This window comes from Simochromis diagramma, unplaced genomic scaffold (genome assembly GCF_900408965.1).
Source record: "Simochromis diagramma unplaced genomic scaffold, fSimDia1.1 OVJJ01000802.1, whole genome shotgun sequence".
Classification (NCBI taxonomy): domain Eukaryota; kingdom Metazoa; phylum Chordata; class Actinopteri; order Cichliformes; family Cichlidae; genus Simochromis; species Simochromis diagramma.
In genome coordinates, this window is record NW_024387492.1 from 3,748,729 (window position 1) to 3,769,267 (window position 20,539).

At 43.9% G+C, this 20,539-nt stretch overlaps 1 protein-coding gene across 9 annotated transcripts in view; it reads right to left on the reverse strand.

Moving 5' to 3' along the window:
* The window catches only part of LOC120724739 (kelch-like protein 29), a 262,953-nt gene that overhangs the window by 106,395 nt on the left and 136,019 nt on the right, over positions 1–20,539 (reverse strand). For all 9 annotated transcript variants that reach the window (XM_040017100.1, XM_040017095.1, XM_040017101.1 and 6 more), the window contains 2 exons: positions 15,086–15,233; positions 10,556–11,092 (listed from right to left, as the gene is read on the reverse strand). In XM_040017100.1, coding sequence (XP_039873034.1) covers positions 10,556–11,092; positions 15,086–15,233 — 685 coding nt within the window. The remainder of the gene's footprint in view (positions 1–10,555; positions 11,093–15,085; positions 15,234–20,539) is intronic.

Genomic DNA, 20,539 nt, shown 5'->3' on the forward strand with positions numbered 1-20,539 from the left:
GAAAATTGGCTTTTTAATAAAGGAAAACATTTTTTTTTTGCTATTAAGATTGCTAGTCCTATTATTTCTTATAAAAGTATTCGACTTTTATTTCAATTTATTTGCACAAACGCAGGTAGCACCCAAAGTGGGCTGTAGAGCTTTACAGCAACTCATTCAAAGTCGGCGTGAGCACACTAATAGATTTCTTTCCTCTTTCACTTGTTCAATTTTGATGTTAATAAAACAAACATATTTTTATTTGTTTAATAATTTCATAAATGCAAAGTTAAACATCAAATGATAATAAACAGCCCACTGCAGAGTAGTCATATATGGTAAAGATTTTCATTATGTACACACGTCATTGATGGTGACAGACTATCTATACTTAAAAAGCTCCATACAAATTATCTTTAGTAAAATAAAGAAAACCACTCATAAAATGTTTTTGTTCGAATATTGCCGACCCCCTGCGCTATCCTGTCCTTGTTTCGCCTCTTTGGATTTATAGCTAATTAACGGAACAGACGTATACGTGACTACCAACTGTATCTTATTTAAAACAATAGAAAAAAAATGTTTCAACAACAATTTTTATTTTAAGCTTTTCTTTTAGCCATTTATCCATTCTGTTTGGGCTAAGCTTTTTCAGTGTTTAACCATTAATTTACATACATAATGCATACAAATTTGAACAGCTTGTTTATTTACGGGATTCTAACCATTCAACCATTAATTTAAATGGTTGCCTCTCTGCTTGCAAGGACTTTTTTCCTCCAGCACTTTAGTTACAACACGAACTGTACAGAAATGCAAATAATCACAAAACTGTATTCGGATAATTTATTTGTGCTTTTTTTCCCCCTCTGTTGTTGTATTCTTACTTTTAATTACGCAGAATGATTTCACTTCTGTTGAAGAGTAACAAGCAAAAGCAACAAGCATTTCAATTCTCTAGAAAAAAACAAGCTTCAGGCTCAGTGTAAATAAACAGGGGACAAAAAAAAAAAGAGGCCGTGTCAAAAACATTCAAAGGCATTTTTTTCAATTCAGTCACTGACGATTTCTGATTCAAGGATACGACCCCGTCACTCAGCATTTTTTGCAGCTGTTCCACTTAAAGGTATTTTATATTATTTTGTAATTCGTTGCAAGTTAAGGAAATTCACATAAACAATATGACATTTTTGAAAGTCCTTTAATTTTAAATAATGAATAAACATGTTTTTAAGTTCATTTTCAGGTTATTTATCAGCACAGGATTACAACAACAGTCTTTGAGAGCGTGGACGCAGACAGAGTTCTTTTAGTTTTTCGCGCCCTCGCCTCTTTGACAGACGAGCTACGTGCTAACCTCGAGCTGCATCAGATGATTTACATGAAGATCTATAAAGACATCAAATGAAACATAAAGTGCTTAACTAGCCGTCTGAGGCTCTGAGCAAAAGCAAAAGTTTTTTGTTAATCTAATAAGGCGAAAGAGACAGTTTGATTGGGCGTTTGAGATGAAAACAGCCATGTGACACTCGGTCCAGCTGTCAGAGGCAAATGAGCAATCTGGGCTTACTGGGCTTTTTCCTCCCTCTGCGCTCTCTCCTCTTTAATCCCTTCTTCTCTTAAATTGTCCTCTGCTGCTTTGCTAACTGAGGCATTACTGGGATAAAATAAATAAATAAAATAAAACAAGGCCATTAGAGAAATGGCTAACAAATCGAACGTAAGAGGAGTAAGCAAAGAACAGAGGGAAGTGGAAAAAAAAAAATCGCAGAACAGGTACAAAATAGATGGAAGATGAGAGGGAGGAAAACTGATGAAAAAAAGGAGTTGGGATGGGGGGGGGGTAGGCTATAAGAGGATATGAGGAGGAGGATGTTAGGGCAGTGGGAGACCCAGGGGATGATACTGGGAGACAACAGCATGGTGAGAGGGGTGTGTTCAGGAGTGGAAATGGAGCCGAGTGAAAGAAACAGACATTTGCAACGAAGACGCCGTGTGGGAGGGGAGGGGGAGGAGCTGAGGTGGTTGAGGAGCGAACAGAGGAAAAGAGGAAGGTGTAGATACGGTGTCCCCCCCTCTAACTGTGGTACGGAGCTGGGCGACGGCTCCTTGGCTGCACTGCGCCTGTGATTATGCATGTAGCAGCCAGGTTTGTCAGGCTTCGGGTCCCGCCAATGCACCGCCGCCGAGCTTTATCTCGAAATCCCTGTGATTAATGAAGCTGGTGTTACGTTCTGTATGGAGTAGGTGGACGAGGAATGATCAATCTTAATGAGCTATCTACTGTCCCTATATTAACTGTGGGGGGATATAATGTATGGAGAGCCTAGCGGGGCATCTCTCCTTTAAAATACGATAACGAGGGAAGAGGAAGAAGGAGGGCGAGCAGGTTCGCTTCCAGCCGCTTATGACACACTGCCGCTGCTCACCTCGCGCTTCCTCTCCTCCTTTTTCTTCTTTTGGCTCCCTCCTGAGAGCTGGAGCTGTACTAGAAACAGTTAAGACCGCTCAATGGATGTCATCCTTAGCAAAGTTAAAGAGACAGCGTCAGGCTGCTGCCAGGCACACACGAGGAGGGGTCTCCAGAACTCCCCTGGCGTTCCAAAATGAGATGTTTGAGTCAATATCATTAAAACGTGGCCCCCATATGGACTCGTGAGCCAAGGTTAATTTTAAGCATATCACCATATCACATTGCATGTATTCATTTAAAAGAAATAACTGCACACAATGTGCCTAGAGTGACTGGAATAATTTCCTCTCTCATTAATAATTTGGAACATTTCTAGTTTCCAGCAGAGCTACCTCAACTTAAGGAATGCCATGAAAAAGAGAAGGAGGAGCTTTCAAATTCATTATATATTCCAAGCTAGGCCTGTTTTGGAATCACAATAACTCCGGTTCTGCTTTAGCTAATCCTGATGTGGATAGCTTTAAGATAATCGGTCCAGCACAACGCCACCAACGGTGATTTTAATTAAATTGCTACTGTTTATTGCACGGACGATGATCTGAGTCAGCAAACGGGAAATGAAATCTTAACGAAAACAACGACTCTTGCATTATATTTGTCTCGGAGAAAGTTGCGCTTTTTGCAGGAATTTCTAGCGGGTAAGGATGGAGAACCTCAGCGAACGAAAGAGAGATCGAGACGGAGAAAAACAGGGGGAGAAAGGAGAGGGGAGGGTTTAATTAATGTGCTCGCTATGATTAATGGTCTCGGTGCGGCTATCACAAACTGGCTGTGTTTTTAATAACTGGTTTGAGCGGTCTGTCGTGATAGGAGTACGTTCTTGCGGTTGATTCAAAATAAATATTTATGCATCGCTGCAAATACTGAAAGCTTCAAGTCTACTGCGTAAACGGAGCAAAGACGAGTGGAAAAATATGACGAGCAGTCACGTGAACAGATCCTGACACATCTTTATTGCATCCACTGACATTAGAAGCCAGTAAAAAGTCAAATCAAGCGCTACAACAGGATGTCAGGTTGGATCTAACCTTCTGGGAGTCCTGGGAAGGCCTAAGGAAAACAAACTACTTATTTCCCCTGAATAAACAGCAGCAGCATGCACAACCCGGACTTGTAAACAGTCGCTATCTCGCTAATACGGCGATCTGTAACGTCCTTACTTAGTGGCAATATTGCAGCAATAATGTGCCAGAGAACCAATATGCAAGTGGACAGTAATGCTGCAGTGCCAATATGCTCAGACCAAAAGTAAACAAAGGCGAACACGTAATTAAAATCTTACTCTGCCCATGGTATGAATAAGGCAGATAAGGGAGATGAAATGGTCACACGAGAGGAAAGATGGGTCTGCCCCGGTTGTGAGGCTGGGCCAATCGTGCTGTAGCAAAGTAAAACTCTGATCTTAACTCAACAAGACATCTTAATTGCATTCACTAGCAGTTCCAGAGCGGCTAGGTCCCCAGATTACGCTTGATGTGAGCTGACTGGAAGATGAACTTCCTGGGCAGAGAAGAGGCCGGGGTCCTGCCGATTGTGTGCGAGAGACGGTGGAGGCTGACTTACAGCTGTTTGCGCTACGCCCTCGCGTGCATATGTGCATGTAAAGGCCTGGTGAGGCGGAAGGAAGGTTAAAATGATGTTTGACATCACAAAAGAGGTGTACGGTATACAGGGCACACTCAGTGAGATCTTCAATCTCTGCTAAAGCCCCCAAACACATATGGCAACCGTGCTTCGTGGGCTCACTACCATTAGCCGTTTACCCACAATAGCAGCATATTTTCAAAAGCGACAGAGCGCCGCGCGACCGCAACACGGCTCCCAACAGCTGTCTCTGCATTTGTTAAGCTACAATAAAAACACCATGAAACACATGATTCGAGTGGTCGTCACGGGTAACAGTGACAACGTCACTGAACGCAGGGCTCAGAACTAACGGCTTCCTGTTTGATATTAATGTGTTTTTCTTTTTTAAGTCACGAGTTGCCTCTAAATGGTGCTCAATCACATTTGCAGTGAGCGGGTTCATCCCTGCTGAGCTCTGCACTAGCTTTTCCAGGCTGATATTCATCAGGGCAGCCATCGATTTTAATGACTTGGTCAATAGACACACACTGACTCCACTCCCAGCATCTCCCTCATGCTCACTCGCTCTCTTTCTCTCTCCTGTATGCATCTCTTTTTACTTTCACCTCCTTCCGTGTGCCGATTTTCTTCCTTTTTTTATTACCATCTTTATAAATAATGTCAGTCACTCCCGATTCCTGCGTTTCAGAAAATTTCCTTAACAGTTGTGACTGCTGAGGCTCAAGATGCAGATGTTGACAGATTATTAAAAGCGGAGAAGCCGTGCGAGATTCTGGTAACATTGTGATAAAATCCACACTTGAGGGAAACAAAGAGGAGACAGGAAAAAAGAGAAGCGAGGAGAGGGTGGTGTGAAGGAAATTAACAACTGGCAAGAAGGTGTGGAGTTTGATTCGTACGCTATGACAGGCAGGTATTATGAAAAAGCCCTGCTGTGGATGCAGAAACCAGGTAAGGTCGATCATAACCCGGTGACTGGCATATCTCAGTAGGTGATGTAGTTAAAGCTGCCGCCGCGACGCGCTGTGTGGATCTTCAGCCGCACACACACAAAAAGACAAGCGTACGTCACGTCCACGTATGCTCCGTACTGTAAACAGAAATGCAGACTAACGCGCAGACACGCACACACATAGGAGCAGAGGGAGAGAGAGGGGAAGACAGTTGTTGATGTGCCCACTGATGCAGAGCGAAGACAAATTGCTCGCTTTGAAGGCAAAGCCAAATCAAACACAGAGTGTGATTTCTGTCACTGGAGTGTTTGGCTTTAAGGCTGCGAGGCTGACATCTGACAAAACATGCACGCAGTCACGCCCAAGAAGTTGGGCACGTGCGTATTCACACACGCGCACGCACACACATGCACATAAGGCCTGTTGTGAAGCTGGATTAAGGAGGAAGAGCTCTGTCAGCTCCTCCACAATCCAGGCCTTTGCCATCAAAAAGCCACAAAACCTTTTCTGCACATCAGTGCTTACTAGCATTGTGTCTGGAGGCTTAAACTTCTTTAAAATAGAGCAACGCAGTCTTTTTAAGTAGTGGCTTTACTATTTCAACTGGGTGTTCAATATTTCATCTATAAAATCTGCAGACGTGAGACGCTGAGCTGGGGATCGGACCACAGATCACAGCATGGTTTCTCAATATGAGAATGGACATATTCCCCAGGTTGACGCGTGCTTTGCTTGCATGACATTACTCTTTGAACATCTGAAAGGAAAGCAAATTCTGCGTGTGTCAGGCAAACAGCAAAAGTTCTGAAACCTCATTTATAATTCCTTTGCTGAAATTTTTACCACGATCTTTGACAAATATGAGTGAATTAGCATACTTGTTGTGTGTTAGTTCTAATAAATGTCATAAATATTCATTTTTAAAAAATACAAAGTAAGTAAAGACCATGTGTAAATTTGGGAAAGTGGCATTATTTCATTTGAAGTCTGCGTGAACGCTTTGACATTTGCGGCGGTTTTCTACAACCATTTCCAAAAATGCTGGGATGCTTTTTGAAATCTAAATAAAGCTGCAGTGTCATAATTTGCAATTCAAATGTTGAAGCAGAGAATTTCTTTTTAAATTTGTCCAGTACAACATTTAAAAAAACAACAAGAAAAAAAAAAAACAGACATGAGGCTATAGAAGGGATCACTGCATGGTGGAAAACCTCCAAAAAACATTATCAGTAAACACATGCGAGCTAAAATGTTACAAGAAAAAATAAAAACAGAAATAATACGAGCAGTTAAAATGTTTTATTTGCTTTATAAATTATAGATGTGGCATCCTCCAGCCTAAAGAAGAAGGTTGTTATCAGAGAAGAGCTGGTTCTGATGTGCAGTAGCGCTCACGGCCTCGGTAACTTCCACCACAGAGGCTAAAGGATACTTGCAGGATTTAGGGCAACATGTTTTGGTATCGATCCCATACCAAGTAAATACAGGGCCAGTACTGCTGATCCCAGTACCCAAACTTTTAAGCTTAAGTAGGCAGAAACAGTGAATTATGATTTATGAGATCATCATTAGTAGGGCTGGGCTATATCACACCGTTCACGGTAATACCGGTGTAATTTTGGGCAACGATAGGAAAATGAAATATCGCGATAGAATATGGGTTAAACGCGCATGCGCAGTGCCTATGTTTACATACGCACACGGCGGCGACGCAGAATGAGAAGGGCGAAAGCGGATCGTTGAATGAAACGGATGAAGCAGAACTGGTTTGTAAAAATGCTGCAGCTTCAGTGGTGTGGAACTGGTTTAGCTTTTGTCCGTCAGATACACAACAAAGCACTATTTTTGGTAGCGCGTGCTAGCGGGCCGTCGTTATTACCGTGTTGCTTGGAAAATACGGCGCACTTAAAATCAATCCTTTGATTTTTCTGAAAGTCGACAGAGCCCCTTATAATCCCGTGTGCCTTATGTATGAACTCTGGTTGTGTTTACTGACCTCGAAACGATTTTATGTGCACGGCGCTCGAAAATCTGTCAAATGTTTTAGTACGACTTTGCTAAGCTACGAAGCCGCACCGCTTGATGGATTGTCGGAGCATTACGGCGTCGTAGGCGTACTGTGCTTCAACATAATATTACCGTATTGTGTGTGTATAACCTCTTTTTAAGTTTTGTGGATATTATACATGGTTATGCTGAGGATATGTCGGCCAGTTTCCACTGGAAATGCCTTTTGGTTAAACTGTCAGCGAGGAATTTGCACTGTTACATTTTTATATAACTTTAATGCACATAAAAAACAGCTGCTTGTTTAAGTGAAAATACATTGATGGGGTTTTTTGCACTAATAAAGTTGTGGAGTTGTAAAGTATTTTGCCTAGTTTTAATTATATCGTCAGTTATATCGTTATCGCAAATTTTCAAATGTATATCGTGATAAATATTTTTGGTCTAATCATTAGTTTGAAAATTCTGAACACATTTTAATGATCACTCAGTCACTCTGATTCTTACTGTCCACAATAATGAGCTAACACAGCAAAACACGTTTCAGATTTTCACGTATTTTGAAACTGTTTTTTCTTTTGGAAACCTCGACTGTAAATGTGACCGTCTCTTAAAGAACGCTTCAGGTTTTCATTGCTAACGTTCTCTATGAAGCTGTATAATAACCCTTTATTCTGTGACAGGTGAACACACCTGTCAGACATAGGATCCCACACACATTTTGTATTTTACCTTCATGCAGCTGTTTTTCATACATTTATAGTGGACATAATATTTCCTAATGCCATTTGCACTCCTCTCTTACACAAGAGTCTTGCTTTTACTGTTTTTAACTAACTTCATTTTTACTTTTGTTTTGTTATCACTGCTGTAAATGTATAAATTCCTGCACTCCCTAATAGCATAAGCCACTTACCGGGTGCCTGTGGCACTTTTGTTTAACTGGGTCACTGTGTTGTGACTGTACTATTTTTTACTCTTTGTCATGTTGCTGTAACACAAAAGTTTCCCTTGTGGGATAAAGTATCTATCTATAGGAGTTTGGTTCAACTTCCTTTACTAAAATTGTCATACTTGAGTATTTTTTATAAAAAAAGGACAGTCACAGTGAACACACGCTTATCAGATACTTACAGGAACAAAGTATCAGTCCTATCGTGCAAGTAATGATCTGATGCCGATACCAGCGTTAATATTGATGCTGTTAATATTTGGATCGATCTGCCCACAACAACTTTGACTATAGTATGGACACATGCCGGGCGTCTGGAGGGGGACACCTTGAGCATTTGTGTTTTGTATGCAAAACTTCATATTGAGTCATACTTCTATATCAATGTGAAGTTTAAAAAATATAGCCTTATTACCCCGGATGCTTCTCTTGGATGCACGCTGTATATCTAAAGTTCCCTTTTTAGGGTTTGCAAATGACTGCATTGTGTTTTAATTCAATTTCACACAGCATCCCAGCTTTTCTGGAAAAGGAGGCGTGTGTTTAAGAACCATTTCCTTCCCTGGAATCAGGGCAGAAGCTGATAGCCGTGCACACACGCGTGACTCTTATCCTTTCCACAGCCATTAGAGTTGCCGAATACCAACCTGAAGCTGCTTTCCTTGATTCCCACAAACTACTTAATTTACTATTTTGTGTTCCGCCTAAGCAGAAAATGCTAACAGCAGGTCCTCGATAATTGCAACAGAAGAAAGCCAGAACGGAGGTCACGAGAGTTTTCCCTCCATATTTTAACAGTATGCCGCTACAGCAGGACAGTGGGTGTCCTTGCCACGCTAATACGTGGTGTTAATTGACGAAAAGCCCAAAACCTGCGAGCGGCTGGAATTTGAGACTTCTCAAGCATGCTAAAAGGAGGGAGGGGAACGAAAAGGGACAGGGGAAGTGGCAGATAGAGATAATCAAAAAGACAGAACAGCCGCAGTGGGCGCTGAGTGGTTGGGATGGCATTGTTGTGATTACAGAAGCGAAGTGAAGTGCCCTCGTCAGCCGAGAGAGTCTGCTGAAGAGACGTCACGGCTGCTAATTTACTGGTGCTCAACGCTTTACCTATTTCCACTGTCCTTGTGACATTACCACAATGACATGCTTACTAATATCTATTCGGTGCCAGGCAGGAACTTAAAAAAAAAAGCAGACAAAATGCTTGAGGAGATGTGAGATTCAAGTGCCTCAATTTACAGTTTGACCTTCACAGAGGCCCGCACAGGATTTAAAGTGTATGATGTCTGCAAATTGACACTGGGATGTTTCCCTTTTGTCTTTGAAACAGAGGAGCTGACAAAAACTGTTCCCACACAAACTGAATATATTACAGTAACTTTATCATTACTTGAATCACAGGAACGGTGTGTGCTTCCACAGCTGGGTTAAACAAAAAAGCCTCGCAGCACATTTCCTTCCTGTAAAACTGATCAGTATGAACACTATAATTGCCAAAAAAATTAAGCTTCTTTGGCCTGTTAGAAGACTCCATTTTGACATGTGGATGCTTAATGGATCGAGACAGTCTATTCAACACGGCAGAAGCTAAAAAGCTCTTATTCGATAGAGACCGGACCAAGCGAACGAGCCCATCTAATTATCCATTTCCAATTCTACCTGCAGTCTCATTTCGATGTATCACAGGCAGCCCCCAAAATAATTGCTTTTTTGCAATCTACAAGTTCATTTGCACACATTTTATTGATCAAAATGAGTCAGGAAAAAGAAAACAATCTAAACCTAAATTAAAAGCTTCATTAAATGTGAAAATTGGTCGGGGAATTGCGAACATCTGTTTCTAGCGCCCTGCGTCATAAACTCCAAGGTTAAAGCAAACACCAATTTATGGCGTGCAGTCTCAGGCACGAGCTGGAGCTGTGAAGCACCTTCACAAACACAGCGTAAGTCAACAAGGCTTCAAAAGATTTCTAGGGAGATGTGAGGGCAGGGACTGAAAGCTCTTCCTGCCTCGTGTTTAGCAGGACTCTTCTGCAGTGCAGCTAGGAGCAGTGAGAAAGATTAACCCGACACACTTGGAAACAAACGCAGAGCACAAATCTACAGATGCTGATGTTTTAGAGCAGAGATACCTTCTACTTTGCAAAGAGTAACAGTAAAGGGCCTTCTTGCAGGATATATATCTATATATTTTTTGGGGGAAGCACCGATCTCTCTGCTGGCTTGAGGTGCTTCCATGTTCTCGGTGACCTTGGATCAGCTTTGAAGTGAACTGGCTCTGGTAACAACTCTCGCTTGAGTGTTTGCAGCTTTGTTTATGACTGCTGGCATCTGAAACAGCCCGGGCATACAGACCGAGGGCAGAGGCCTAGGCATTTCATTCCAGCGCCACCACACAATAACAGGAGGTCACGAGGAGCAGAGAGCCCAGAGTACGCCGATTTAATACCAAATACCACCTTCCTAGCTTGGATTCGTCTGAGCGACCAAACAAATCTGCTTTGATGTACTCTTTCAAAGTTTTAGAAAGGGATTTATAATCTTTTTTAAAAAACATAAAGAAAAGATCGTCTTTAGAGTTTTTAGAGTGCCCTTGCTTACCTTTGGGATGTCCGGGGTCGCTGAACTCGTACTTCCCGCTCCCAACCGTCCGCAGCATTTGCAGCCCGTTGGGACCGTCCTGATTGTCGGCAGCCGTCTGCTGGCCATGCGCTGCTGCTGCTGCCGCCGCCGCCTGTCCGTTGGTGAGAGGCAGGGTGTGGGGCTGGATGAGGCTGGGGTGAGAGGTTAAGTGGCCGTTGCCAATCATGGTGTGAGCGTTTGGATGAACCACCGGGTTGGCCTGGGCAGTGAGGGCGGATGGTGTGACCGTCGGCTGGGCTGAGGCGTACGGAGGCTGGCTGGGCATGCTCAGCACCATAGAGGGCGGCTGCTGGGTCGACTGCGGCGTCAGCTGGAAGTGGGCGGTCATGAGGGGGTGTTGCGGGGGCACCGGCGTCTGGATGGATGGGGTCACTCCTATGATGGGAGACTGCGCGGTCACGCTGTGGTTGAAAGAAGGCGGCTGAGGGAGGGCGTAGGTGTGGGACAGGAGACTGGGCTGGCTCACCGCCGCCACCGGTGCAGGCCAGGTTGGAGCTGAGGGGAAAGAGGCAAAAAAACTACAAATCAATTTCACATTTTTTAACGCCAAGACAAAGTCAAGATAAAGACTTCTATGCTGCCGTGCTATTTAGGTAAGCTGCACAAAGCCGAAAGCAAGAGAAGGGCGCTAATTTTAAGTCGTGATATTACGTGATCAAATACAGACAGAAAACAGCATGAGAAGACAGACTCCAGCTTGAGTTGTGTTCCTTACCACGCCACAACTGTCAGTGTGCCGCTCCACAAGTTTGTTTTTGACTCGAGACTTAATATAAAACACAAACTATTTGAAGGGATGTACAGATCAGCACCCAAAATCAACATCGTAATAAGATTAAGAGATTTATTTTGCTACAAGATGAACAAATAGCTTCCTGAACGTGAAGGCATACATGTTCATTGCATTCGGCATTTGGCACCATTATCTGTGCAGGAGTCTGTGTTTACCCAGACACTCTGAGCCAATCATTTCTCTACCCCGAGGCGTTAGATGCTGTGGATGTGCTGGGAAGGCCATATTGGACCTAAACGCCGTCTCCCTCCCTCCCTCATCCACTCCAACTCCTTCATCTCTGGCTCCTCCTGCCACGGCCCAAGCTCCAAAAATAGACTAGCGCTCTGCTAAGGGGCCAAAGGCTAAATGACAGCATGCAAAAAGCTGAACAAAAAAGAAGAAGAAGAAGAAGCCCGCATTATTCATGGTACTAGCCCTGCAAGAGTCCGGGCGGAGATGGATGGAGAGAGAGGGAAAGAGAGATAAAGACAGACATTGCGAATAAAAGGAGAGGTCAGTCCAGTTCATGATTCACGTCATTGAGCCAATCGGCACCAACGCTGCATTTTCATTTCCCCTCTTTTGAAGCCCATCTTGATAAGGGATGGTAATCAAAAGTGTTGGTATAATGGTTGTGCATTGCTGCGAAGGCTCAAGGTTTTAAAGGAGCAATGGTGTTGACTGGAACATACACACATTTTCCATCTGCCCTGCAGTTCTTTCTTGACTTTTCTTTCAGTCTTTTAAGAGGAAAAAAAAAAAAAGGAATTTTGCCATCGTGACCCGACAACGACCTAAATTTATAGCGCTCACCTGCAAGGTTTAACAAAAACGAAGAATCCGCGTCTCTAATTTTCGTCTTATTCCCTCAGATTTAACCGTTGAACTCCGCTTATTATTTATTTATTTGCAGAGCAATTTGCTTGAGTGCAAGACTGACATTAAAAAAAAATAAAAACACGACTATTTTTGTACAAAGAAGCGAAAGTTGAAACAAAACTTCTTTTTCAAAAGGCAAACTTTCTTTAACAGACAGAACAGTGAAGTTTCTGTTGAAAGAAACCGTTGATTAATTCTGGCACAGTTGGCAGAGAGCTCTCTGGCAACACAGTTCAGTGAAGTGTGGAGAGGAGCTGGCTTCGTTGCAAACGCCAGTCACAGCTTGGAATAGCGCGCGCACGTGAATCAATATGCAACACTATGCTTGAATTGGAGCGTCATATGCGACAGCGTGCCGGTGCTGGTGACATCTCACTCTCCTCACGCTTCAACTCCAAGCTGTGGTGTGGGTGCGGGGAGCTGCTGTGGCGACGGAGCACAAAAGCTCCACGCCGTCCTAGTGCAACTGCATCGCTCCTGCAGCGAGCAGGCTTCTGCTAAAGAAACATTCCTCGAGTAACTGATCGGCTGTTTAATAATTAATCCGCAGACCACGCAAATTATAATTAGGAGGGGAACTGAACAGGCAGCAGCAGGGGTTGCAACATGTTTTGAACATGATACTTAGCCACCACAGAGTCACAGCTGTTTGTAATCTGGATTTGTCGAGCCAGAATTTCCACCGGAGCGCGCGCCGGGCCAGTATTACTCTTAAATGAGACACATTTGTGATGAGCAGGAAGCGCACGGGCCAACAGAGCAATGGAAGGAAATTAACAGCTCTAGGGCAGAGCCATTCTGGGTGAGTTCATTACAATAGGAGTAAAAAAAACCTTCAGCATTGGCTCAACTCGTTACTGTCGGCGCCGTGCGCTGTGCCGCGCTGCCGCTCCGTACACATCTTAAAGTGGCGTGAACAGAATAAGGTCGACATCTAAATTAGACCTGCTGGAGATCATTTGGAGGACTTTCGCAGTTTTGCTATATCGGTTTGATTGAGGCTAAATCAGCCCCGATTAGTGACACAGTAACGAGGGTGACAAAATGATAGCAAAGGAGGATGGTGGGAGTCTGGAATGTGGGTGAGGGGATGCAGCCGACCCCGCTCACCACAGTCCTGATGCAAACTGACATTTCTATAATTTTATGCCTAATTAAGATGGTTTATGTAAAGTTCATGTTTATGAATGAACATTATGCATGATTGTGTATGTAAAGCAAGCATATTGCAGAGGCGAGTGGGTTTATTTAGGGCAACGAAAGATGGCTTATTAGCATTGGATGCTAGTTTAACTGGCCAGAGCATCTAGATGTGAAGCACGAGTGTGTGTGTGTGTGTGTGTGTGTGTGTGTGTGTGTGTGTGTGTGTGAGTGAGAGAGAGAGAGAGAGAGAGAGAGAGAGAGAGAGTGTATGCATCCTGCTGTGCGCTCACATGTAATGTACAGCTCTGTAAGCTCATTTTGGGGCTGCACAGACAACACGGGGCCTGGATTTATGCCTCAATGTGCAGGCAAAGGTGCACCAGTCCTGTTTTTGTTGCTCATCTAATTGTTAGCATAGTAACAATTATTAACTGTTATATGATTTAAGCACAGACTACAGCGGCTCTGACGGGTCAGACCCAACACAACTTAAGACAGGAAAACACCAGCAAGCAGAAAAATGCTTTAAAAGCACACGAAACACAGCGGAAATGCTTTTGGAGAGACGATGATGTCACAGAACAGCTGGTGAAATGACATGCTAACAGTAAACTTGTATCTATAATATTACATGAATCACGGGATTAAAACAAACACTACCTGCATATTTTTCTCTCCCACTTCTTTTGAGGGCGGCTCAGAGCGATGCTTCACATGTTCTGCTCCGTCACGATTTTGTCTCCTCAAAAGCTCTTCTGCTGTGTTTTATGTGCTTTTTCAGCATTTTTCTACTGGCTGATGTTTTCTTAACCCTTTAACATCACACAGGCCGAATGGCTTTAAGTAAAATCATCTTTCAAACTACACCCACGAACCAAAGCTAGCTAGCATTACAGCTCAGCTTGTCCCCTCTTATTGGCACACGTTTCTCATCAGGTGTAGCTACATACTGTCATCTCCACAGTTCAACGGTTGGCGGCTGTAGATTAGTAGAAGAGAATATATTTCCTCCGTGGAATAACCCTCATCACTTCTTGAAAGAGGCATTGCTGCATATTTTTTTATTTTCTTGCTTCCAGCACCGCCTGCCATTTAGTTCCGTTCTCTTCCAAAGAAGGCAAACATCTCCAGGGCATTGATCTTCAAAACCGAGCAACACCAAAAGAAACTGGATGGATAAACAGCTCTACAGCCAGAGGGAACAATATATACATTTGATTATGAGGTCAACTGTCCCTTTCATAGCACTCTACTCCTACAGCGAGATCTGCTACCATGTGACACACAGGAAGAGTCGGGAGCACGGCGTGTAAGTGGACTAGCTAAATCTCCTCCAGGGTCACGCGTACAGCCTCGCATATTGCAGGTCCATCGGGAACACAAAGGCGCAAATAATGTTGTATTAGACTACCTCGACAAGCCGGCGCGAGTGAAAAGACGAGCCTAATTGGAAAAAAAAATACCCTGGATTTGAATCAGGCTGCTCCTTTTTCAGTCTGCAGCTTCTCATCATTTGGTCACATCAGCACAAAACACCCGATCTTTCTTACCTTTCCTATTTTCTTTAAATATATATGTATGAAATAAATATTCATAAAAAAAATACAAACACACATGTACCTTTCTTAGAATTGGCTTCATCCCTGCTACATGTGCGTGTGTTTGTGAATGCTGTGCGTGTGATTCATTACCGGTGGGCTCGGCATCTCGATGTTGCTTAGCAGGGGGCTCATCTGTATCCCACGGTGTGAGCTGGTTTATAGGAGTCTGTCCCCACCTCACGCCTGGAGCCAGCAGCAGTCCCGGGGCCTGGCTGTCTCCGGGAGACAGTCCGGAGACCTGCAGCACGGTGACACACACAACAGTGCCGATTAGGGGATTATATGGGAGGGGGGGAGAGAAGAAAAACAGGGAAAAAAAAGGAAAAAATGTGTCACATCCTTCACTAAGCATGTTTATATAAAAAAAGCACCTGTTCCTTTATGATGTGAAGAGAAAAAGTGACAAATGACAGCAATCTCAACTGTTCTTTAAGGTCTTGAAGTGAGCCATGATGATGGTAGAGAGGTGTATAATTAGCTGTGAGTGAGTGATGATTACAGACTATATAACAGGAACAAAGGGGGAAAAATCCTGTTCAGGGCCTCAAGAATCTTAGCAATGTTTCTCTTGTTGTATACTAATAACAATTAAACTTTCAGGCGTGGGCTACATTCAGATTCTCCCCTGGAGATTTTCTTTATCGCCTTCCGTGTTGAATTATTAACATTTTTGTTCATTCAAGCGAGATAATAAAATTGTGAACCAAAACATGACAAATAGATTCAATAAGAGAGAAATCTTTTTCTCGGGGACGGGAGACAAGAAAAATGTAATTTCAAAAAAGAAAATGAAAAGCTAGCTTACAATGTGTGCGCTGGGTGGGCGAATCAAACTTCACCAAACCAAACTAAGAGTTCCCCGAGCCTCTCTTTGCACCCACGTCTGTAATATTTTGCTCTTGTCGGGCAGTAAGAAATGTTATCAGGCAAGCGCAGGCTGATGAAAACACAGGGTCAATCACCACTGGACCTCTGAGCAATATTCGCCTCCCCTATCTCCAGTTTTGGACGCACACTCTAACAACCAGGCGGGGAGAGAGGGGGCCTCCCTCCCCGCCCTGCTCACACCAGAGTTAATAGAAAAGACCTGGTCACCAGGCCCCTCCTGTGGCCCAGCTGATCCCTCCATCCCTCTTTCTCCATCCCTCAATTCCATTATCCCCCCCTGACCCGGCGTCCACTTCATCAAGCACGCCATCATGCATTCCAACAGCTGTGTCGACAAAGCCCGGCAGAGCGCCGACTGACCGCACAAAGACCCAAAAAGAAAAAAAAAAAGCAATCCAAACAATTCTTCCCGCTGTGAATTAATGTGCAGCTTTACATACTGGATCGATCCATTCCTGGAAAAAGTCCCTCTTTTGCTTGAATATGGATTTATCTCAGCTTTGCAGGACCTTTAACACCAAGATATTACTCTGTATTGACGCAGCGCCACCATCTGCTGTCTAATAAACAGCTGCACAATAGCAGACAGGTTCAATGAGCGTCACTTACTTGATAAATCTATACTGAAAGTTATCTGACAGTTCGTATGTGTTTGTAGGGGAGGAGGAAAGGGGGGGGGGAAACAGAGGAAACATCTCAAGGCAAAATAGAAAACAGTGTGATGGAGTGAGAGAATGGAGGCGGGTTTAGGGGGGAGACAGGCTGTCAGGTCTTTCTGTCCATCTCAACCTGTCGACTTCAGACAAGAGAAAACTGAAATGGTTTACTCAGAGGATGCCCTAAGCGCTCGATTCCTCCTGAGAGCCCTGGAGACTTTGGGAAATAGAGAACGCCGACCATTTTCAAGGTGTGGACTTTCCCTGTGCTTTCTGTGGCCCACTATTTATTTTAATGAGCATGTTTTTTCCTCCTCTGCTCTGTGTGTTTCACTGTACTCCTCTCCAGCCATGCTTTACTTTCCCCTCTATACAGGCAACTCCTCATTAACTCGCAGTATTGACTCTCTTACATTCTTTAAGCCCTGCACCTGACTCGTGGCGTTCTCTCATTAATACGCCCCGTCCATTTATCCAAAACAGGAAACAGGAAAGATCTCTTCTAGTGAAAAGCAATCCATCTGTCACGGTTTTAGTGCACCAGGTAAAAGAGAGGGGGGGGGAAAAAGGTTCTTAGTCAGCGCCATCACATTGACAGCATATCAGCTAGACTCAGGAACAATCCTGACTTCAAAATGATCAAGGTTAGATAGGAAATACACACACACGCAGACATATACACAGTGGAAACACAGGTGTGTATGTACACACAGCAGGTGGAAATACAAGCACGCACACACACAGAAGCCAGGAGATATCAGGAGGGATGTTTATTAAGATGGCAGACTTGCTGCAGGCAGGCAGGAAGGTACTGTAGGTTCTGGGACAGCGCCTGCCATTTTCTCTCAATTTTATTTGCTCTCCCTATTTCCAGTCCCCTCCTCCCTGGCCACCCATTATCACCGGGCAGCAGATGGTTTCCTCTGACTTGACAAAAACCATGCTGGAGAAGAGGAGGGAAGCCAGATAAATAATTCCAGAGCCGTGCCAAACCATTCTGTGTTTGTTGTCGAGCTGGCCGGGGAGCGCTTTCTGTACGTCCGCGTGCACGGATGTTGCATGCGGACGTGCAATGTGGCGCTTTAGAAACAAACACCTGCTGACACCTATGCACACAAATCTGCACACATAAGTAAACGTAAACACGAGCGATGATCTTAACAAGTCGTGAATCTTTTTTTCTTATTGTTATTGTTACTATTTTGGTGGGTGGGCTCGTATGTTATTATAGCCTCAAACATCATGTTGCTATATAAAGACGTGAAGTATAAAGTCACACTTTGAGTTGTAACTCGAGGTCCTTCGTTCTATGTTTTGATAGCCGGTCCAGCTGCACATACGTGCTAATTCCTGAGAGTGCTGTATTTAAAAGTGCCGGCCCTTAATGGATTTATTAATGAAAATAAAACGGCGACCTCCCCCAAGAGTGATGGCAGAGGGCAGTGTAGTAGAGTGCAGTCCAGACATGTCTGTGCAGGCTTACAGTAGCATGTGAGAGTCACATTATCCTGGTTAAATAAAGGTTAAATAAAAATAAATAAAATTAGAGAGATGTTCCGCACATTTTGCAATGCGAGTGAGGGATAATGGTTGCAACTCCATGGCGGGGGGGGGGCCTTGGCCAACACATTAGGTTATTTTGGTCCGGGATTCTGGTGCTCTCGTGGGAGATCCAGTTGCTCTTAATGTTACAGCACATTTAAGTAACCTAACTTGTTTTTTGGGTCAATAAAAGACCTGAGTCGAGAGTACTTTTAACTACACGGGCTGATCAAAGCAATATCTCTCATACCCGAGACACTGAGGCAACTCTAAAGAAAACAAAAACTGGAAATCTTTAGATTTTAAATTCAAAACCTCATAAACAAGCAGTTATTCAGTTTTCTGGACCGAATAATCAGTTTATCAACTATTATTTCAGGTCTAACACATAACAGGTCAGCTTCTGCAGAGGCGCATAATGCATTAACAGCTTGGAACATTGCTATTAAAATGTGCATCACTGAACTTGCTCTATATTTAACAGGAACTCTGCATATTTTGCTCACTGCTGTACTGCAAAACATGCAATCTGAATTTGAAGCAGCTATCCATCTGCTCCTCAGGCACACGCAGCAAAAGGAGAAACATCCCCCACCCTTCCTGAACCTCTGAGTGTTGCAGACATGTCAGAATCGGTGCGTCGAAGAGAGGAAGGAAGATAAATCAGGCCCGAACATACGCCCGTCCTCCTCGCCTGGACACAGCGGTCATATTCTGCTCGGCGTATCGGCCGTTTTCTCGGACACGGCGAACACTGACATCTGTCACTATGTGCTCTCGACCATCCTGCAATAGCAGGCAGCATTATTGTGCTTACCAGAACCTCTTGCCACTGGCTACCATCTGCTATGAGTACATATAGGAGGGGCCTTGTGGTGATCCGGGGCTCTGGGCTTTGATTGCTTTGAGTTATCCACAACATCCACATCCAAATAAACAGAAAAGCGTTTGCTCATGGCTTTGTGTTTGCCTTAGCATTTTGTTCGAGCCAGCCCTCGTCTGTGAGAGTTATTGCACCGGTTCAATCCTATAAAAACACCGAGTCGGACACCAGGCGAAACCACCAGCACGGACATGCTGCATAAGCTCCGGCACTTTGTACCTATTGTGCTTCTAATATGGGCCCTGCATTCATTAGCGTAAAGATACAGCGCTTCGATCCAGCTGAGAGAAATTACTTCATTGCTCGACTTGGGGAGAAACTGCGAGAAAGAGCAAAAGACAGCGACAGAGAGAGAGGGATGAGTATGTCTGTAACGCCCAGATCCCATTGGGGGTAAACAACATTACAGCACACACTGATCAAATCAACTAACTGCTACGAGATTTAATAACAGGTCTGGGTGGAAAAAACACACACACAAAAAAAACAAAAAAACAGGTGTAGCGAGAGCAAAGCCGCTTTTGCAAAAGAAGGGAAAAGAGGAGGAGAGGAGGAGTGCTTCAGGAGGGCCTTAAATGGAGCAACGGGCTCCCACAAACACACCGAGCTGGTCAATAACAATACCGCATTGAAAAGCTAATCTTGTGAAATGTCATTAGCACAATTGCCAGACACAATGAGATAGCGATGCGCGGCGTGCAGGCCGGCGCTATGTACACAGGTTGATTGTGTTCTACCTTTTAAAATCCTGTGTTGTAGCGAAGGGGGAGAAACACGGGCTACAAGTGAGGAGGAGGGTCGCCGCCGTGCGAAGTCAATCGCTCGCTGTGGTTATCAGGTGGCCAGTGTGTAGCTGTTTTACAGGACGGGTTATGGTGCGCCAAGAAATGTTCGCGGGCTCTTTGCTGGTTGAACAGGAGCCGCCATTATGGTTTCATTTATATGCAATAAATAAATAAATAAATAAATAATCGCACTCTTCCCCTCCCCGCCTGCTATCAGACTGCTGTCTTTGGGGAGATGCACGCACACAACTGTAATCGTAATCAAAATTTCAATAACAGAAGTCACTGCCTTGCTATATTGGATGAACCCATAAAAATATCACACTGTAATTCCACACTATGAACAGATACCCTCCCTCCCGAGAAAAAAACAACACTGTATGCTGGTAAGGAAATGAAATTTTACTCTAACAGAATGGCTTTTTCTTCCCTTTGGCTGGGCATGGAGTGATACAGTGAATTTGGTTGAAATGTGGTGGGTGATGGAAATAATGGCTCTCCCCGGAGACAAGAAACAGAAAGAATGTCAGCGAAGGAAGGACTGAACGATTGAGAGGCAGAGTAAGACAAACCCATCCATCACGTCGCCTTTTATCATTACCTTTGACAGATCATTTTCAGCTTTTCTAAAATAGAGGATGGGGGGGGGGAAAGAAAAAAAAAAAAAATCTTCTTTTTCCTCCTCCTCCAACTCAAAGCTCCAAACCAAGTGTGGTCCCAAACTGACCAGGAGCGTGAAGAAGTGGACAAAAGCGCACAACTCATTTTCTTTCGGACATTATTCACTTAC